Source organism: Lupinus angustifolius, chromosome LG09 (genome assembly GCF_001865875.1).
Source record: "Lupinus angustifolius cultivar Tanjil chromosome LG09, LupAngTanjil_v1.0, whole genome shotgun sequence".
In the NCBI taxonomy this organism is placed as follows: Eukaryota; Viridiplantae; Streptophyta; class Magnoliopsida; order Fabales; family Fabaceae; genus Lupinus; species Lupinus angustifolius.
In genome coordinates, this window is record NC_032017.1 from 17,896,249 (window position 1) to 17,914,899 (window position 18,651).

An 18,651-nucleotide genomic window follows, 5' to 3' on the forward strand; every position below is an offset into this window, starting at 1 on the left:
TACAATAAAAAAGGTAAGTTATAGTATTTTCATATTATGACTACACCTTGAAAAATATAAAAAGTATTACTATAGTTGTTTATTATAAAATTAACCTTCTTAAAATAGTAATTACTAGGTGACATAACAATGAGGAAGTTAATTATTATGATATTTAAAATTGAGGAAGAAAAAGTTAATATACTATTACACCTCCCATAAAATGACTTTTGTAAGCTTAAACATTTGCTTTTGTTTGTGAATTGAGTTTAAAGAGATACAAAAAATAAAAATAGAAGGTTTGAGAATTATTAAGTATATTGACTTTGAAGCTAATTATTTCTCTTCATAACTCAAATCACAAATATAAAAAAGTAACTAAAAGTACTAGCAACCACTAATAAATTAAAGCACGTGAGTCTTAGAATTTAAAGTAGCTGAAATAAATAATAGATATTATAATATGTGGAAGAGAAGACAGTGGAACATAGGAACTGGGAAGGCACCTTCGGATGTTCTTTTTGGTCACCTGCTTACATAGAAAAATAGGAAGACATCAAACTTGTCATCATTTCATTATAAATTTAGGATGAATTCACCCATAAATTACTAGTCTCCATACTTATACTATTATAAAGGACATTAATAATACTTATGTGACATAATTTTTTTATTTTCTATCTATTTTAAATTTGAACATGTCTAACTTAATGAATTAAAAAAACGGATAAGGAATAATATATATAGGAGAAGCGAAGTTAAGTTACATTAATTACATTTAATCTCAACCATTTATTTTCTTAATCCAACAGACCAAGTGAGTTAAACTTAAAAGTTATTTAATATTTCTCTTTTTTCCTCTTATCATTTATTTTAGTCACTTATTTGGTCAGTTGGATTTAAGAAAATGAATAATGAATGATTAAAATTGAGTGTAACTAATATAACTTAAACTGAGTGTAACAAATCTCTCATTATATATATATACTACATAATAAAGGGAAAACACAAAATAATCATATCACCATAGTATAATTTGTGATTCCCTATTTTGCCTTCATTATCTTCTTATTCATACAAAAAAATCATATAACATTATTTTCTTATTTTACCTTTGTTATCTTCTTATTTTGAAAGTGTATTTAAAAAAAGTTAAACATTACATCAATCGAATAAATTTAATTACAAATTATAAATTTTTAACACAAAATATTATATTTATCATTTGTAACATAAAAACTACATATTACGAACAATAAGAAAACGGGGCATAACAACAATCATCTATAAAAAGAATATGATTCGATAACTATGATTCTTTGTTGTGTAATGTGTTACTAGAAGGATGGCGCCCTATCTCGCCGCTTGTTGAAAAATCATTAGCAATCAACTTGCAACCAAGCCACACAAAACTCTCTAAGAAACTTAGCAACTCTACAATTATAAAATTATTATCATTACATATCAATGCTGTGAAATTATAGTTAATTGATCAAATAATGATGCTATAAATTTATATTCACACACAAATGTTGAATAGCACTCGAATCTAGTTCTAATTTTTTAAATGGTACAAATCGTTTGCCTATCTTGTGTTTGTTAAGGCAAATTATTATTTTGATTCTTTGTATTAATCTTAGTTACTTCTTAGTTTGGTCCCATAGCTTTTTTGTGTTAAATTGGTCTTAGAAAATTAAAAAATATTACCATCATTAGTCTTCACGTTAGTTTTTTTGTAACACCAACCCTTGCATTAATTAGTTCTCTCTCAATTTGCCTTCTCCCTTCTTCTCAGACCACTAGGAATGGACACAAGTTGAGTTGTGTCAAGTTTGACTTAGCTCGACTCGACTCTAAACTCCAGCTCGGCTCGATTATTAGTTCATTTGGCTCTTCAACTTAAATGCAAACTTCTGTATCACGAACATTTATTTATTGTGGGCAATATGCATGTTAGTTACTACTTACTATTTTACAAATGAATAATGAATCATCATTATCAGCAACTACGGATATTTTGGACATAGAAGAAATAACCTAACATTTACAATGTCTAACAACATCCACTGGGATTCTAGACAAAATTGAGATTGCAATTCCCATAAAAAAATTAGCATTTGATATGCTTCATGTGTAGAATAGGAGGGAATTCTTCATATGGAATTCTTAAAATGTGACAACATATCTGTGTCAAAACTTGAGAGAAAGAAACTATGCCTATCCAACTAATAATTGAACTGTCATTATGAATTCCTCTGCTCAATTCAGGAAATATTCTTGAGGTATTGAAGGAGGGCAATACTTCTTCACCACATATTTATACTGTCACACAAATAAGGTATATAATAAGGATGAAGAAAGCAAACTTATTATAAGGGAAAAACAAATCATAGCAATTATGTGTGTACTTATTATATTTGGTAACTTCCTTACCTTGTGCTGACTGTATTTCTCTTGGATTGCAGGTAAATTAGAAGCAGGCCTGTTGCAACAAAGACGATGGAGATCCTTGACACATCGACACAAATCAGAAGGCCGGTATTGTGTGAAATGCTGTAAAGTGGAACTCTGTTGCAAGAAATAGAAATTGTGAAGTTATGCAATCTTAGGAAAACTTTTCCTTTATGTTGTAAATGGCAGACAAAATTTTGTAGATAGCAGCATACCCATGGTTTCTTTGAAGGGAAGAGTATAAATTTGGCAAGGAAAACTGCAGAAGCTGCTATAAGTGATGGTGCATAGCAAAGCATACTGTACTCCAAGAGAGACAATTCGGCAATATAGTTGGTCAAGCACTCCAGTTGCAATGAAGGAACCTGAGAAATGAAGAGGTAAAATCACCAAAAAAGGGTAATATTTTAGCAGTGGAATTTATAACAATAACAATATAGGATGATTTCATTTTACTTATGAGCAATGAGCATTAACAATGTAAATGAAAGTGGAACAAGAACGAAACGAAAGTGGAACAAGAACGACAAAGGGGAGTAAGCACTATAGATGACAGTATCTTCATACTTAGGAGCACTTGTGTTTCTTTTGAGTTTTAACTGAGCAGTAACTAATAAGATAATCATTTAGAGTCAATATACATGCAAGTGCTAAGCTAAGAGTCTCTGTGATCAAAATGATCTACTTCATTTGTACATTTCCAAGACATAGAATATGTATAAACCATAAAATCAAGCTGCTAAAGCGAGAAAAATACCTCATCGACATCTTGAGCTGCACGAATAAATCGTCTGAAATCATATGATCAAAAGTGAGTAAAGGGCAGTGTAACTTCAAAATAGTTTCACTACCTATTATCAACACAGTTGTTGAGGCTGTCATTTTGAACCTAATAAGTTTTTCAAACCATAACAACATTCAAAAACATAATGTTCGGTAACTATTTGTTACCTTAGGAAACAGTTAGTTGTTGGGGCTGTCATTTCAAATTTGAGATAATTCAAGACAGAAGATTCCATTTGCAAAATCTGCATCAAATTACTTGGCTGAGATTTGTTCACAATTTAAGTCAAAGGAAGAAGCATCTTGAAAAACAAAGTTAAGCCAAAGAATTCAACACAAACCTCTTCTTTCAAGTATGTCTTATCAGTTATAAAGCAAAACTCCTCCACCTGAGGTGCACAAATCTCTTCATATTTACTGCCAACAAGAACCAAAATAACCAATAATTACTGCATATCTATATGTCATTGCTTGAGGGGGAAATAAAAGTAGAAATCTCATCAATCAAAAAACATGATAGGGGCATTATGCTTTCTTACGAGGCAATCATGAAGCACGCAACCCCAAGTAATTGCAACTTTTGCCTATTCACAGCATTCCCTGAAAGATATCTATCTATATAGTTAACTGCTAAATACAATGTTTCAGGTACAAGCCGATACTCCTCAGCCACCTGTAACTGGAAAATAAAGGCTAAAATATACACAAAAGGTTGTGAATTGTGATAGTAAACTATAATTTGAGGCTTTGAGCTATTACATTTCAAAGAATAATGTATTAGCCCAAAGCTCTTCATTTGCATGACAACAAAATCAATATTTATAACTTCACAAGTTGCAACATAATAGTATCCACAAATGTTACCTCCACAAGCCAATCAATCAATATAGCACGCATGCTGATATTTATCTCCTTCTGAATCCTTTCCATGAAATCTGTGGAAGGCCTTTTCTTTACCTAAAGTTACATGAATTGGAAAAACACTCTAAATAACAATACTTGCGTAGCAAATAATTGGACATGTTTTACAAGTGATGAAAAACTAGAATAAATCATTAGAGTAAAATGTCAAATTGGTTCTCTGGAGATACAAGTCCCACCAACTTGGCCCTCCAAACAAAAGTTTCACCAAATAACCCCTAGAAGTTTGTGGCATTTGTATCTTTGAAGTTCCAATTTGACCTTTTACTCTAAATCATTATACTCTGGAAACAACCTTTTCGCTTGTGAGAGTAACACTGTGTATACATCTACCCTCCCTAGACCCTACTAGGAGGGAGTCTCGTGCACTAGGTCGTCTTTTACTCTAAATCATTATGTTCTTCGAAAAAATTAAAAGCAGAAAATAGGCAATTATTTAAACAATGAAAAGGATGATAACCTCAGATGCACGAAGGTGTTTGTAGATATCACAAGCATAGGTTGCACAAAGCTGCGGATCCATGTAATTTTTATCAATATTGACAATTTTATCATCTCTTTCCAACTCAACATTGATGTCTCTACTACTGATGTTACCTGCAAGCAAATCAACAACACTACATTAGAAAGCATTAAAACTGAAATGCTTTACCCCATTAGCAATAATATACTTTAAACTTCAAAAATATTTCTCACAAAAGTGATGCCAATTCAACGAGTCTAGCTTTATGGACAAGGCTATGAAACCTGTTGATTCCAAAGTAGTGTCAGAGATGTTGAAATTGCTGATTGTCTTTCTCTGAACTAAATCAACAGCTGAAACATCAGTGTTATCTATATATTCAACTTCAGGACTCCTGATAGAATCACAGGAAGAGTCTGAGTCATCCATAGAAACAGACATCCCATCTGATTTACTTGGAGAAACATCAATGCTGCTTGGAACAAACACAGTGACAGTTGCTACTATAGGACTAGGAGCAGCACCAGCATCATTCCTTTGTGGTAAAGAAGTAACTTTAGGAAAAACAACTTTGCTTGATTTAACATTCTGCAATGAGGGAAATTTATTCCTACTTGCTGAGGATGTTGTGCTGGTAAGATGAGGAGGCTCTTGTTTGGTCTTGACAATCTTAGTTGAACATGGTACCTTACAATACAAACTCAGCTAATTTAGGAAAACATTGTTTAAACACTTTAAGCAACTGGATAAGACACCATGTTATGATGTAAGTGTAGGTTGTTAGGGAGATATATTGTATTATTAAGTGTAAAAATGCTAGTAAAATACTCTTTACCACTCTTTTTGATGTATTAGTTTTGTGTGTATCCATTATATCACGTGAATTTACTCTTTGTTCCGTAGCTTTTATATCAATTCTATAGTGTGTGCCATAGACAGTATTAGAAAGAGTGTGTTACTTGTATTTCTCATACAAATGTAGGTGGTGGAGTCCAGGGATGAAATCAGAAAAATGGATAGGAGGCAAAATTTTAATATATGTTAAGCAAAATCAGCCACATCCAAGTTGATTAACTTCTAAAATTAATAACTGTCCAAACTTTAGTTTAATGTAAAATAAATATCATATGTTCTATAAAAGTAAAGATAAGTTGTTTTTATGAAGAAAAAACATGCAAACATTTATGTACTCATTCAGCATTGAGATCATATAGAGAAATTTGGAAAGTGGGTCAAGTACATATATGAATTGCACCAGTCTCACCTAGTGGAGTTGGAGAAAATAAATATACACAACTTCATCAACAGAGAGGTTGTGTTTTGTTACCACGACTTGAACGGGTGACCACTGAATAACAACCTTATTATTACTACTAGTGGTCTCGACCTCAATCAATACAAATAATATTTTTCAATGCAAGCGGGGTAGCATGAGAATTTGAAAAAGGACAAATTTTAGAGGGCTATTGTCCCTATTTCATTGGGCCTAGGTATGTCCCTAATGCTAATGGTGTCAATTCTAGGTAGATAAACAATATAGCTGACTAATTTATAACCAAAAATAAAATTTTAGCAAACAACTAACTTACTAATACAAAAAAGTTCCAAGTTGAAATATCAGTTAATCATAAAGGAAAAATCTTTATAATGATATAATCTAAACAGAATGAAATGTGTAGCCTTATACTTATAAATTTGAATACCAAAGTAGAGTTACGAGGCGCAAAGGTTTTATGATTTGTGAGATTGGTAAGTGGTGTTCGTTTCTTAGCCATGTGTGGAGCAACTTCAATTATCCTTCCCACATTCTGCTTCAATGATGATGATGCGTGTCGTTTTGATAAATGTTGATTTTGTAATAGATTGAAGTATAATTCATAGCTTTTGTATAAGTTGGTTTAGTTAGTTGTGATACTTTCTAAAAATAGAATTCATAACAACCAAGTTGGTTATGAGTTACTATAAATAGAAGTAATCAAGTTTGATGTAATTACAACTTGAATTCATTGAATAAACTAGAGAATCTTCTTCCTTACTCTCCTCTCTGATTTCTAATTCTTCTCCTAACCTCATCATCATCATCTTCTTCACTCGTTTTCATTCATTCTTCTTCTGTTTCTTGTTCTGCAAGTAATGCAGAACAGAAACCAATCTGGTTTCTAATTCCAACACTATGTATAAATCCTTACACTAACACTACATATATATTACGCTCATCAAAAATTGTATATGGTGAGTGACATATATTAAAGATTTTGAAAATACTCTAATATTGAAATTTTCAACACGTTCTTAACATCTGTCTTTAATTAACATAAGAGAAGAAAAACTTGTGTAGAAAGTGAAAACGTATATATATATATATATATATATACTGATTGAAAAGGCTACAATCAATTTGAAAAGCTACAAGATTGTGTTATAGATAGTACATGTCTAAGAGCATTCACCGGGAGGGTGCGCATGATAAGGGATATGCCAGTGCTTCGTTAGGTAGTGGACCCGCTCATTTAAGAGGATAGGTGATGTGGTCCATTAAGACAACACAATTTGTACATGTTCTGGTGAAGCTAAAATAAAAATCACGTTGGGTTAGTTGACATGACTGACCACAAGTATTAAAAAGGAGAGAGTATTGTGTGGCTGTTCAATGTCAGTTTTCTAGGCTATAATTGTGATTATTATGAATGAGACCATTACGGTCTGAATTTTTTACCACTAAAAGAATGCTATTGATTTTCACGTGGTCTTATAAGAATATTCTATACCACCCAAATAGTAAGTCGATGTCTGATATAATTATATTACGATCCAATGTAGTTTGCGTTGGAGTCCAATATGATTGTGAAAATTGTCATAACGGTTATATTATAATCACATTAAATATAATTTGTAATTTGATACAGAGGCCAATAATTACAGTAAAATTGTCTTAATTGTCATATGAAACAAATCAAAGGAAGTATTCCATGAAAATCAATATAAAGGATTTAAAATAACTTTAAAGTAAGATTTCATTACAAGATGATACATGTCAACAATTTTCCTGTAGTCAACCTTCTTAATTATATTATTAGGATAAGGATTGTTAGACCTTGTATAATTAATTATGAAAATTTGTGTGATATATGTATGTCCATATAATCTATGTGTCAATAAAACCTTATCTAATTAGACTAATCCATTGGAAAACTTTTATCGATTTTTCTAACAAATCTTGCTTTAACAACATTTGTCTGTATAGTAAGTTTTAAAATCACAAATTCAGAAACACCATGCATTGAAAATTGGCAGCATCCAACTAAACACAGCCATCTAACAAGACCAAATGGATAAGATTACCTAGATATTTTGCATGAAAAAGCTTCCTTCATTGATATTTTCAGGCCCTGGCAAATAAATATCACGACCAAAAATATCTACCTCAACCACCTACTCATACAAATACAAATATTGTTTTAATCATGTCTCATATATTACCTTGACTTAATCTATACTATATATAAAGTCAAAATATGGTGTAACTTTTACCATTGTGTAATTTCTACTTCCTATTTTGCCCTTCACATTATTTAATTTTTACAAAAAAACCATATAATCATAATTAACCACCACTAACACATTAATTAACCACATCTCTCACCTTAAACTAAACTTATCATAAACACACAAAAAATATAATATAAAGTACACTGAATACAACAAATATATTTTAATTATAAAAAATTAAATACATAAAAATTAAATACATTCTACCATATAATATTAACCGGCAGGCACGAATACAAACTAGTAATAATAATAATGGAAAAACAATAAATAATGAAGGATTAAAAAAATTAATTGACATACATTGTTTTCATCGGCCAAGACAAGGTATGAAACAAAATTAAGATAACATATTTGTATTCTACAGATACACATATTTCTACCACCAAACTTTTCATTGCTCAAATATACAATACTTGAGAAAAGAAGTGAGATTAGGAACAGGCATAACTGCATAAGCCTTAAACAAGAAGAACAAAAATGGAGTGCTGCAAAAGGCCAAACAGGAGTGATATGCATGTATCAGTTGAGGAAGAAGCCATCATAGAGGAAGAGACAAGAGAGTATTTTGATGAAATAGCACCAAAACGCCACACAAAGCCTCAACGCAGTGAGTATTCTTCTCAATATGTTGATGCTTTCTCCAACAACAACGATGGCAATCAGTCTTTACCAGAATTGTTAGAGTTCCAACGCCTCGAGAATGATCCTCAAGAGACGGTTAGTTTCTAAATATATTTTCAGTAAGGCTTTGAAGACAATCATGTAATTGTTGTACTACATAGGCTTGGTGTTATGAGTTTTTTTTGTTTTTTTTATACTTACAGTTATCTTCTCAACTTTTAGTAAGAAAGTAATCTATTTTAGAATTTTAATCTATACATTTTTTATTGAATGGTATATACAATTTTTTATAATAATTTCCATGTGACCATGCGGAAAACGGTTTGACTTGATCTGAATACTTTAATTATAATCATGTTCTTTGACATAATAACATATAGTTGAGTCATAACATAAAAATGTTTGAGACTTGATATAAACCAAACTCAACAGCGTTTATTTCTTCCAATCTAATATGTTTATTGTTGAAAATAATTGTATTCAGAAATTAGCTTATGATGGGAACCAAGTGACAGAAGAATTCGTGGAAACAGAGTATTACAAAGATCTCAACAGTGTAGACAAGCACCACCACACGGTATTTAGTTCAACCCTCTTGCATAAAGCATTCTTTTTTCAAAAATATTAGAAATGTCACACAAATACATGCATACACTATATTCTTTTCTTTTTGGTATTTGATTGCAATACAGGAAACCCATTTGGCTTTTTAATAATGGGATGGGACTTTATATACAATTCCAACCATCTGAAAGGGGTCTCGTATGCCTTTTTTATTTTTATTTATCAACTCTTTCATTCCCCTCTTATATTGAATGTCAGACTTTACAATTGAATAAACTTAACAATCTCCCCCTTAAATATGGGTATCACACACTTAACAATTCGCTCTTTAAGTTCACCATGTCTCAGTTGAACCATCGGCTTTGATACTACCATTTGTTAGATCCAACCATGATCGGGGAGCTCCAAACCAATGAAGAGTTTCATCATTACCATGACATTAGAGTTTAAACTTGAATAAAATCAACAAATTCAAAACCATGCATGAAATACACACTATTTATCAGGAGTCTCTTATTGATTAACATACCTTCATGTGATATTTTTAAGTAATGAGACTCTCAGTCCTAATATGCTAATCTTTTATGTTTCACCCTCCTGCTTAAGTTCTAACGCCACACCACCACCATTGTGTTTCACCTTTTCCTTGTGAATTGATGTGAAAAAAGAGAAAAAGATATAAATAAGTTGCAAGAGTATAAAAAATGACATTGGAATTCAATTTTGTTTTACAAATAATGAGACTCTAAGGATAATATTTGTGGTTCAACCACAGACAGGATCAGGGTTCATCAATGTAGAGAAAAGTGGCAAAAGCTTCCGCATAGAACCAGATAATGACACTGGCTCTCATCACTCTTCCAAGGGTAACCCAGCAACCAATGACTGGGTTCCAGCTCCTTCAATTGAGGTAGAAAACTGTACTACATGGCTCATAATACTAAAACCAAAATATGTCATTTTTTGTGTCTTATGAATACTTAGATCTTACTTGAATATGTTTCAGGAGGGTTTCAATTCAGACAAACCTAACAGGAGTGACAACTGAAAATGGAGGAGTGGATGCTGTTTGATTTAAGTGAAGAAAATAACATCTCAGTTTCATTTCATATTGTGAACATTCCAACTAGATCAATTTAAGTACTTCAAAAAAAGACTTGTGATATGTTTTCAAGGTTATTGTGTTTGAATGTGGAACTACTTTGCACTTTATCTTGTCATCTAAGTTTTCTTTTAAGCAAATTACTGATAGTTTGGTGATCCATATATTGATCCTATAATGATGCCAAGTCAGTTATTTATATATGAAGTTAAGTTTAAGTATGATACATTGGGAAATTAAATATTCAACATGACTCATTTGAAGATATATTTTGCTCAATCACTGAAACCTTTCTATGAAATGAAATAGTATTCAATTGTTAACATGATTTCACTCAAAATCAGAGCATACAGCCATAATTGAAATGTAGATTATAGATAAAGATCAAGTTTCTGAATAATTGGGGGAGTAAAAAACTCAATAGCATTGATATCCTATCATTTAAAAGGGTTAAATATGTTTAGTGTTTTTTTATATTGTTAGTATATCATCCACCATTCATATATTTATCATCATTAGTGTTGATTTTGTAATAGATTGAAGTGTAATTCATAGCTTTTGTATAAGTTGGTTTAGTTAGTTGTGATACTTTCTAAAAATAGAATTCATAACAACCAAGTTGGTTATGAGTTACTATAAATAGAAGTAATCAAGTTTGATGTAATTACAACTTGAATTCATTGAATAAACTAGAGAATCTTCTTCCTTACTCTCCTCTCTGATTTCTAATTCTTCTCCTAACCTCATCATCATCATCTTCTTCACTCGTTTTCATTCATTCTTCTTCTGTTTCTTGTTCTGCAAGTAATGCAGAACAGAAACCAATCTGGTTTCTAATTCCAACAATAAAGACGACACTGTGGAAGATGAAAACGATGAACGATGATTCTGGTTCGACATTTTAAAAACTTGTGTTGATGAAAAAATGAACAACTCTTTTGATAACAACACAAACTCTGAGTTTCATTTCATATATAAAGTATAAACAGTGGCGCTTGCTTTTGACTCTGTATAATGGATTGTATGCAGAGTGAAAATATGTAAATTTAATTATATTTTGAAATGAAACATATCTGAGCCGCTGTGCGGGTCCCACCTCCTTAAGATTCAAATTCATAATAAATGATTAAGAGAAATGTTTTCGATACAACCCAGTTTTTATTTATTTATTTATGGTTCTATACAACCAAGTTACAACTACAAAAAAGGATATATCTTTAAAATGGTATAGAAAAAAATTAATAGTTGAATTTTTGTGAGCAATATTTGTTAAGAAGAGTAATCATGCACCCGAAAAAAGTAATTGTTCTTTAACCATAGCATAATAAGGGAATATATATTGATAATACAAAAAAATTCTAGAAAAAGGATAAGGCCTTGCATTTTATTTTTATACAACCCAGTTTCTTTTTTGTTTTTTATGTTAAATTTATAAGGGGATAAGTTTTTTAATTTATTGATAGTAAGCTGTTCCAGCTGCATACAAAAAATGGTTATGATAGTAAGCTGTAATATGAGTTATGACATTTGAACTTAGTGTATTAGCCTAGGCCCTAGAGTTCTTCGTTCGAATTTGCATGATGAAAAAATCAATATTTTTTAACTTCACAGGCTGCAACATAATAGTATTAACAAGTACAACCTTCACAAGCCAGTCAAATAATATAGCACGCATGCTGAAATTTTTGTCCTCCATGAAAACTGTGCATGGAAGGCCTGTTCTCTGGCTAAATCGTTATTATTTGCACAACAAATACTTTCCATGTTTTACAAATCATTATAAAAGATAAAAAAACAAGACCATAAATTATTATTCTTTGTAAAAGTGAAAATGAAGATCAAACTCAGATGCAAAGAAACGATATATCTTGGATTTTAAAGTGTAGTATTGCTAGTTTATACTAATATCTTGGATTTTAAAGTGCAGTATTTTCTCATAAATGATAAATGTATGCGTGGATGTCACTTATGTATCAATTCTACATATAAAAATAAATAATACAGCTGGCTAATTATAAGCAAAGATAAAAACTTAGCAAACAATTAACATTACTAATACAAAAAAAAATCTAGTTGAAATATCAATTGATCAGGAAGAAGAATAATTTTTATCTACACAGAGTTTTCAAGCAAGAGTAGCAACTGTTATACCGAAATGATTGTAAATGGTGTTGTTGGGCGTTGGTGGCTTCTATGGTTGTGATTCACCTCATGATCTAGGAAAAGAAGGTGTGCCTTAGTGATGTTTGAGTATTTTGAATTTGAAAGAGAAAATGAAATTTATGGAGTTGTGTAGGGGTGAAAGGTGAAGGGAGTGGGTTTAGGTATGAATATGGGTTTTCTTAAGAGAGGTGGGTTTAGGTAGAAAAGAAGCTTTGAAGAACAAACACATGTTTTATAATCACGGAAATTATGGAAAAGAAGCAACAACTATAAATTGTGACGCAGTTTCTGCCTTAGTATTGCTTGTGGGTATATATAAAAGAGTGTTTGCAAGGTGTTGGAAGGAGATGCCAAGAGAGAGTGTGGGGAAGCAAATTAATGGTGCACTTCAAAGATTGATTAATTTTGTTACATGTAAATTACAAAGAACTTTGTTTATTGTTCTAAAGAAAAAAACTATGGTAGTAAATAGTATAGAGTTTTAATCATGTACAATTTATATGGATAATGATCTATTGTTTTAAATCATGTTTCAGATCAATAATATTGAAACAAAAATAGAAAAATAATAAATATTTAATTTTTTTTAATTAATTTTATATATTTTCATTAGTCCGAGACATATTTGTGAAAGATAATACTTATTTGATTTGTAGTGTCAAGGAGTATGAACGGTGAATTTAAGAGATGTATTCATTTGAATGATCAACAGCAATATTTGATTTAAAGTCTTGATCCATAAAATATAATTAAGTTTAAATAAATTGATGTTTTACTTGAAAAAAGCTAATACCCCAATACTAAACATACATATAACTGTTCGTTAGATTTTTATTTTGCAAATTAAAGCAGGAAGAAAACTCATTCATTATTCACCTAGCAATTAATATTTATATTTCACTGTAAAACAATTGGTGTGCAAAATTTTCCGAATATAAAATATTTGTATTTATCTATTTTATAATACCCATATTCTCATTTAGGGCTAAGAAATGTACAAAGATCCTTCTCTAAAATACTCCCAAGAAATGTACAAAAACAGTAGCAGATCCATCCATAGTCTCAAAAGACATTTCAACGTTAATTTCTTTTTGCATGGTGTCTAAATCTAACCTAACCTTGCCTCTTCCACCTTCCTACTAGAGCTGCATATACCCCAAATAAAATGGACCCACAAAATATTATTAATCTAGCATGCTCATCTCATCACTATATATAAATTAAATACACCTTAATACACTTCCATTAAACTATATATATATATATATAAATAAATTCTTACGTATAGTTTGTGTAGTATATCATGCATGTGTTAAAGTGTTACTAAACTTTAAACTTAGAAATAGTTAATGGGTTCAGATGATTATTCTTTCAAGAGACCAGGTGCAGTTCCATTCAAATGGGAAATCAAACCTGGAGTCCCCAAACCTCAACACCACCACCAACATAATCATGATGATGATCAACACAACCTTTCACCGCCGTCTCCGAAGCTAACACCACCGCCATCATGGTCCCACGTGTTTTCTCCGGAGGATCCTTGTTCCCGGTCCGCCCCGAGAACTCCTTCGGCTCGGTTCGACCGGTCTAATAGCTTGCCATTGAGTTGTTTCCTCTCTCCTTCGCTCAGGCGACTTTCCAGTGGGAAGATGAACCGGAAACATGTGGTTGAACCCAATTATGGGTCGGATCTACAGCGGTCTTTGTCTGCGAGGAGTTTACGGTCACTGTTCTATGACTCGATGTCATCGTCTTCTTCTTTGTCGAATAACCAGTCCCTGAACCGAACCGTGAGCAAAGGTGGTTGGGCTGGGTTCGGACCACTGTTATTGAATTTGGTTACTAGAGGTTTGGATTGAGAATAAATGTACTGACTCTGTCCCAAAAAAAACTAGTTCCTAACCAATCATATTTCTTAAAATAATATAAAATATTAATTTATGTTTTTTATAAAAATAAATTCCGATATATTGGATTTTAATTACTATTGTCTAGATGAGTATGGTTAAATGTATAAGTATAATTTAACAACTTATCTTATTGACAAATTAGATTAGTATATCTACGTATCATTTACTTTTTCAGCATTTATCTCTGCATACATTTTCACCAAATACCTTAAAAAGTTAAATGATAAGTAAAAATTATTACATAATAATTATCAAAATAATATTATTGTATCCTAAGTCCTAACCGATATTGAATGATGCAAAAAATAAGATGAATTGTTGGGGTCTAATAAAAGAATCACTGAAATGTATTATTATTGATTCTTGAAAAGTGGATTTTGTTAAAATAAGGACAATTTATTATAAGGAATCCAAAATGTAAAATCCATATTCAGAATTGATGCATTTGATATTAAAAGTCATAATTTTAAGTTGTTTAAAATGAACCTTACAGCTTAGGTTCCTTGAGTATTGCTAGGAAGGTAATGGTTAGCAAAGCCCTTAAGTGACCTAATATTGCTAATGGAAAAAGTGGAGATTAACACCATACTTAAATAAACTTTCTTTATAATAATATTGTGTGAATATTCAAGGTGATGTTAAAATTTAATGTGAGTATACACAAGCTAATTTTGTGTGGACACAAAAGATATTGATTTTGATTTTAGATTTAAGGATTATTACATTACAATATAAAAGATAAAAATGTTAATAATATATTTTTTCTTTTTGTTTTTAGGCACTTCACTCTATTATTGTAGACTTCACTCTTCTTTATTATGTTTTCTCTCAAGTTATGTGAATAGAAAAAGATATGCTAGAGAGAGAAACTCTTTTTTTTTTCTTTGTTTTTTAAGCATAAATTTGTAATATTCAATGTAACTAAAAATAATGTAAGTGCTTTTTTTCTTCTTTCTTTTTCACACAACTTTCTTAAGAGATTGCCTCCATTTCAATATTAAAAAACCATCGATATCATTTATATTTGGCAATCTTTTTAGTATTTTTTGGTAAGGAAATAATTTATTTTAAGTGTCGTTTTCAAAAATTAAACTTTTGATTCGTTAATCATTATGAAGATTTAGAGGTCTTATACCACTGGATCAACGCCTTTGTTAGTATTAAGAATTATGTTAAAAAAATAAAAATGTAATATGGAAAATAAAAAATAAAAATGAAGCTCTAATGATAAAAAAATACATTTGATAAATAAGTAAACAATCATTGCATTCTTTTCCATTTTGCTGCACTCAACTCTAACCACCAGACCGAGTCTCAACTCGCTCCTATGATAACAACACTCTCCCTCAGGCATTATCACAAACACCTTGTAAACCAAACACTCGTCGCCATCATCAAAGACCTTCCCTTCGATGCCCACTCACCTTCTCCCAATTCTGACACCATTCCTTCATGGACGGTTTCTACAGTTTCCGAAGTTCTCCGATCAATCCCCAGATACTTCTTCCAATCCCCTCGTTCCCTCGGTCGCCAGAAACCTGTCCGCCGCCGTGCTCCGTTGCGGCAGCGCAACCTCCACGACGAACAGAGAAAGCTCCATGACAATATCCTCGTACTTGGCCCCGCTGCTCACAGAGACCCTGAAAAAGTCAACATTGGGCTCCACAAAGGCCTCGAATTCTTCAACTGGGTCGAAACCCATTTCGGGTTCTCGCACAATGAAACCACTTGCAGAGAAATGGCGTGTGTTTTAGCCAGAGGGAACAGAGTAAAAGCTCTTTGGGATTTTTTGAAAGAGATGTCAAGGAGGGAAAGTAATGAACCTCTTGTTACAACTTCGACCGTTACATGTTTGATAAAAGTTCTAGGAGAAGAGGGTCTTGTTAATGAAGCTGTGATTGCGTTTTATAGGATGAAACAATACCATTGTAAACCAGATGTTTATGCTTATAACACATTGATATATGCACTTTGCAGGGTTGGGAATTTTAAGAAGGCGAAGCTCTTGCTTGAGCAGATGGAGTTGCCGGGTTTTCGGTGTGCGCCGGATGTTTTCACTTACACCATATTGATAAGTAGTTATTGCAGATATGGTATGCAGACTGGGTGTAGAAAGGCCACTAGAAGGAGGTTGTGGGAGGCGAATCATATGTTTCGACTCATGATCTTTAAAGGGTTTGTTCCTGATGTTGTGACTTACAATGCTTTGATTGATGGTTGCTGTAAGACTTATCGGATCGCGAGAGCGTTGGAGTTGTTTGATGATATGAAGAAAAGGGATTGTGTACCAAACCGGGTTACTTATGATTCTTTTATTAGATATTATAGTGCTGTGAACGAGATTGATAGAGCTATTGAGATGCTAAGGAATATGCAGAAGTTGAATCATGGGGTAGCCACTTGTAGTTCATATACTCCTATCATTCATGCCCTTTGCCAAGTTGGAAGGGCTATTGATGCTTGGAGTTTTCTTGCTGAGTTGGTTGATGGAGGGTCAATACCTAGAGAATATACTTATAGATTAGTTTGTGATTCCCTTTGCTCTGTAGGAGAGGGTAGGTTGTTGGGTGAAGTGCACAAGAGAATAAAAGATGGTATTAGGAATAGGTACACACAAACAATGAAAGTCAAACCAATTATGTATCGCAGAGGGTATCCTGAGATGGAACAAGTTTGAATTCTTTTCTCAAGGGAACCGTTTATGCTTAATAAATTAACAAGTTCAAATGTTGTTCCAACTATTTCACTATGTAAGAACATGTTGTTTGCCCCATTTATCAAATTGATCTTGCTCTCCATGCTGAAATCTCGGATTTGTGACTTTCATGTGCAGAACCTAGAGTTGATAGCAGGAAAAGAACCAATAGTTTACTTTCTCAAATTATGGTATGAAAGATAAAGCAATGTAATCGATGAAGAGTGTTTTGAAGATGGAAGAGAAAAATGTGCTATAATCACTATCACGGTTTTAAATTCTGGTCTGCAATTGCAACCACAATATTAAAGTTATATTTCTTGCCTTAAGATGTACATAGGATATAGTTCACCTTTGTATCACTTTTGTTGATGTCTTATAGCCATAGTTAGGGATTGCTTCTTCATACACTTTCCAGATGAATTCAGCTGTATCTTTGATTTCTTTGCTCTGATATTATTTTGTGTGCTTACCTATCAGAACAGCATAATTAAAGGTAAGATCCATCAACATCATTATATTTGTGCATATAATTAAACTAAAAAATAATTGTAAGAGGAATATGACAAGAAACTATCTATTGTAAGATCTTTTCTTAGAATTAATGATATATTTGTACTGAGCATTTCTTACTCACGTTGGCTGTGTTGAAGGCTACATTCTCGCAGTCTGGTTGCATTGTGGCTTCACTATAATCACTATTTCCCAGGAAGGCAACACATGCTGTTCTTGAATTCATTTTGAAAACATAAGCCTGGAGTAGAGAATGAAGGAAAAGGTTAAATTTCTTTACAATATTCTACTTTTACAGAGTATTTTGTAGTTTCAAAGATTTGTTACCTAAGTCCTAATGGCTAATACTATAAAAATCTCAAAAAATTAACAAAGGTTGATCACCTCAAGCCAAAGTATATTATCTACACAAAATTCAGAGGGATGATTCCCTTCTTTTAAGTGCATAGTTAAAAATAGACTAATTATTGAAGTAATATCAGAGTTCTACTTAGTTTTCTTACTTCTTGCTTTTGACCCAAGCTGAATGTTGTAGTTTGTGTTCCATTTAGTAAAGTATTTGAAGATTATTTGATTGCAGCATGTAATTCCTTAAGATGCCCCCATTTTGGTTGCCTAAATAAACCTGCTTACATTAACATAACCAAACAATCACTCTGTGATTCAACATTTTGCAATATGGAATAGCCAAGAATCTGCAATATTGAGAATGCATGTGAAAGGATTAAATATAATACACTTATCCCAATACTAAACAACCAAATCAAAATGATAAAAAAATGTCATCACAATGAAACAATCCAACATTTAAAAAATCACAAATATTAATTTAAATGGGAGTTCAGATGTAAAATATGCTGCTTTGATTCGTCTTGATAAGGGATTGATGATCTATATTATCATAAAACATGCATTCATTCTTTATAATAAAAAG

At 31.8% G+C, this 18,651-nt stretch overlaps 4 protein-coding genes across 6 annotated transcripts; 3 read left to right on the plus strand and 1 right to left on the minus strand.

The window, feature by feature from the left end:
• On the minus strand, positions 1,976 to 6,436 carry LOC109355700 (cyclin-A1-4-like). The gene is made up of 11 exons (XM_019598882.1): positions 6,301 to 6,436; positions 4,882 to 5,284; positions 4,595 to 4,731; positions 4,078 to 4,170; positions 3,753 to 3,886; positions 3,555 to 3,630; positions 3,382 to 3,476; positions 3,188 to 3,221; positions 2,646 to 2,795; positions 2,413 to 2,547; positions 1,976 to 2,301 (listed from the first exon to the last, which is right to left on the minus strand). Exons 1-11 carry the CDS (start codon positions 6,370 to 6,372, stop codon positions 2,239 to 2,241), a joined length of 1,392 nt encoding a protein of 463 aa, XP_019454427.1. The 5' UTR covers positions 6,373 to 6,436; the 3' UTR covers positions 1,976 to 2,238.
• On the plus strand, positions 8,495 to 10,657 carry LOC109355701. 3 transcript variants are annotated; one of them, XM_019598883.1, is made up of 5 exons: positions 8,517 to 8,568; positions 8,614 to 8,866; positions 9,255 to 9,347; positions 10,110 to 10,244; positions 10,341 to 10,657. In XM_019598883.1, the coding sequence occupies exons 2-5, from the start codon at positions 8,627 to 8,629 to the stop codon at positions 10,380 to 10,382; spliced, it is 510 nt and encodes a 169-aa protein (XP_019454428.1). In that variant the 5' UTR covers positions 8,517 to 8,568; positions 8,614 to 8,626; the 3' UTR covers positions 10,383 to 10,657. The 3 variants fall into 3 exon arrangements, with proteins under 3 accessions (XP_019454431.1, XP_019454428.1, XP_019454429.1); XM_019598884.1 differs by having other exon boundaries at positions 8,531 to 8,567; positions 8,610 to 8,866; XM_019598886.1 differs by lacking the exon at positions 9,255 to 9,347 and having other exon boundaries at positions 8,495 to 8,866.
• LOC109356313 lies at positions 13,949 to 14,458 on the plus strand. The gene has a single exon (XM_019599640.1). It carries the CDS (start codon positions 13,949 to 13,951, stop codon positions 14,456 to 14,458), a length of 510 nt encoding a protein of 169 aa, XP_019455185.1.
• Positions 15,762 to 17,539, plus strand: LOC109355916 (pentatricopeptide repeat-containing protein At1g77405). Its single transcript, XM_019599196.1, has one exon. The coding sequence runs from the start codon at positions 15,837 to 15,839 to the stop codon at positions 17,184 to 17,186; it is 1,350 nt and encodes a 449-aa protein (XP_019454741.1). The 5' UTR covers positions 15,762 to 15,836; the 3' UTR covers positions 17,187 to 17,539.

Bases quoted from the DNA above. Each gene is read 5' to 3' on its own strand.
- LOC109355700 (XM_019598882.1), bottom strand. From the start codon at position 6,372: ATGGCTAAGAAACGAACACCACTTACCAATCTCACAAATCATAAAACC. The intron at 2,548-2,645 runs GTATGCTGCTAT...TTCTTGCAACAG, and splicing joins TCCCTTCAAAGAAACCATGG to AGTTCCACTTTACAGCATTT. The intron at 2,302-2,412 runs GTAAGGAAGTTA...TTTGTGTGACAG, and splicing joins AGAAATACAGTCAGCACAAG to TATAAATATGTGGTGAAGAA.
- LOC109355701 (XM_019598883.1), top strand. From the start codon at position 8,627: ATGGAGTGCTGCAAAAGGCCAAACAGGAGTGATATGCATGTATCAGTT. The intron at 9,348-10,109 runs GTATTTAGTTCA...GTTCAACCACAG, and splicing joins TAGACAAGCACCACCACACG to ACAGGATCAGGGTTCATCAA. The intron at 10,245-10,340 runs GTAGAAAACTGT...AATATGTTTCAG, and splicing joins TTCCAGCTCCTTCAATTGAG to GAGGGTTTCAATTCAGACAA.
- LOC109356313 (XM_019599640.1), top strand. From the start codon at position 13,949: ATGGGTTCAGATGATTATTCTTTCAAGAGACCAGGTGCAGTTCCATTC.
- LOC109355916 (XM_019599196.1), top strand. From the start codon at position 15,837: ATGATAACAACACTCTCCCTCAGGCATTATCACAAACACCTTGTAAAC.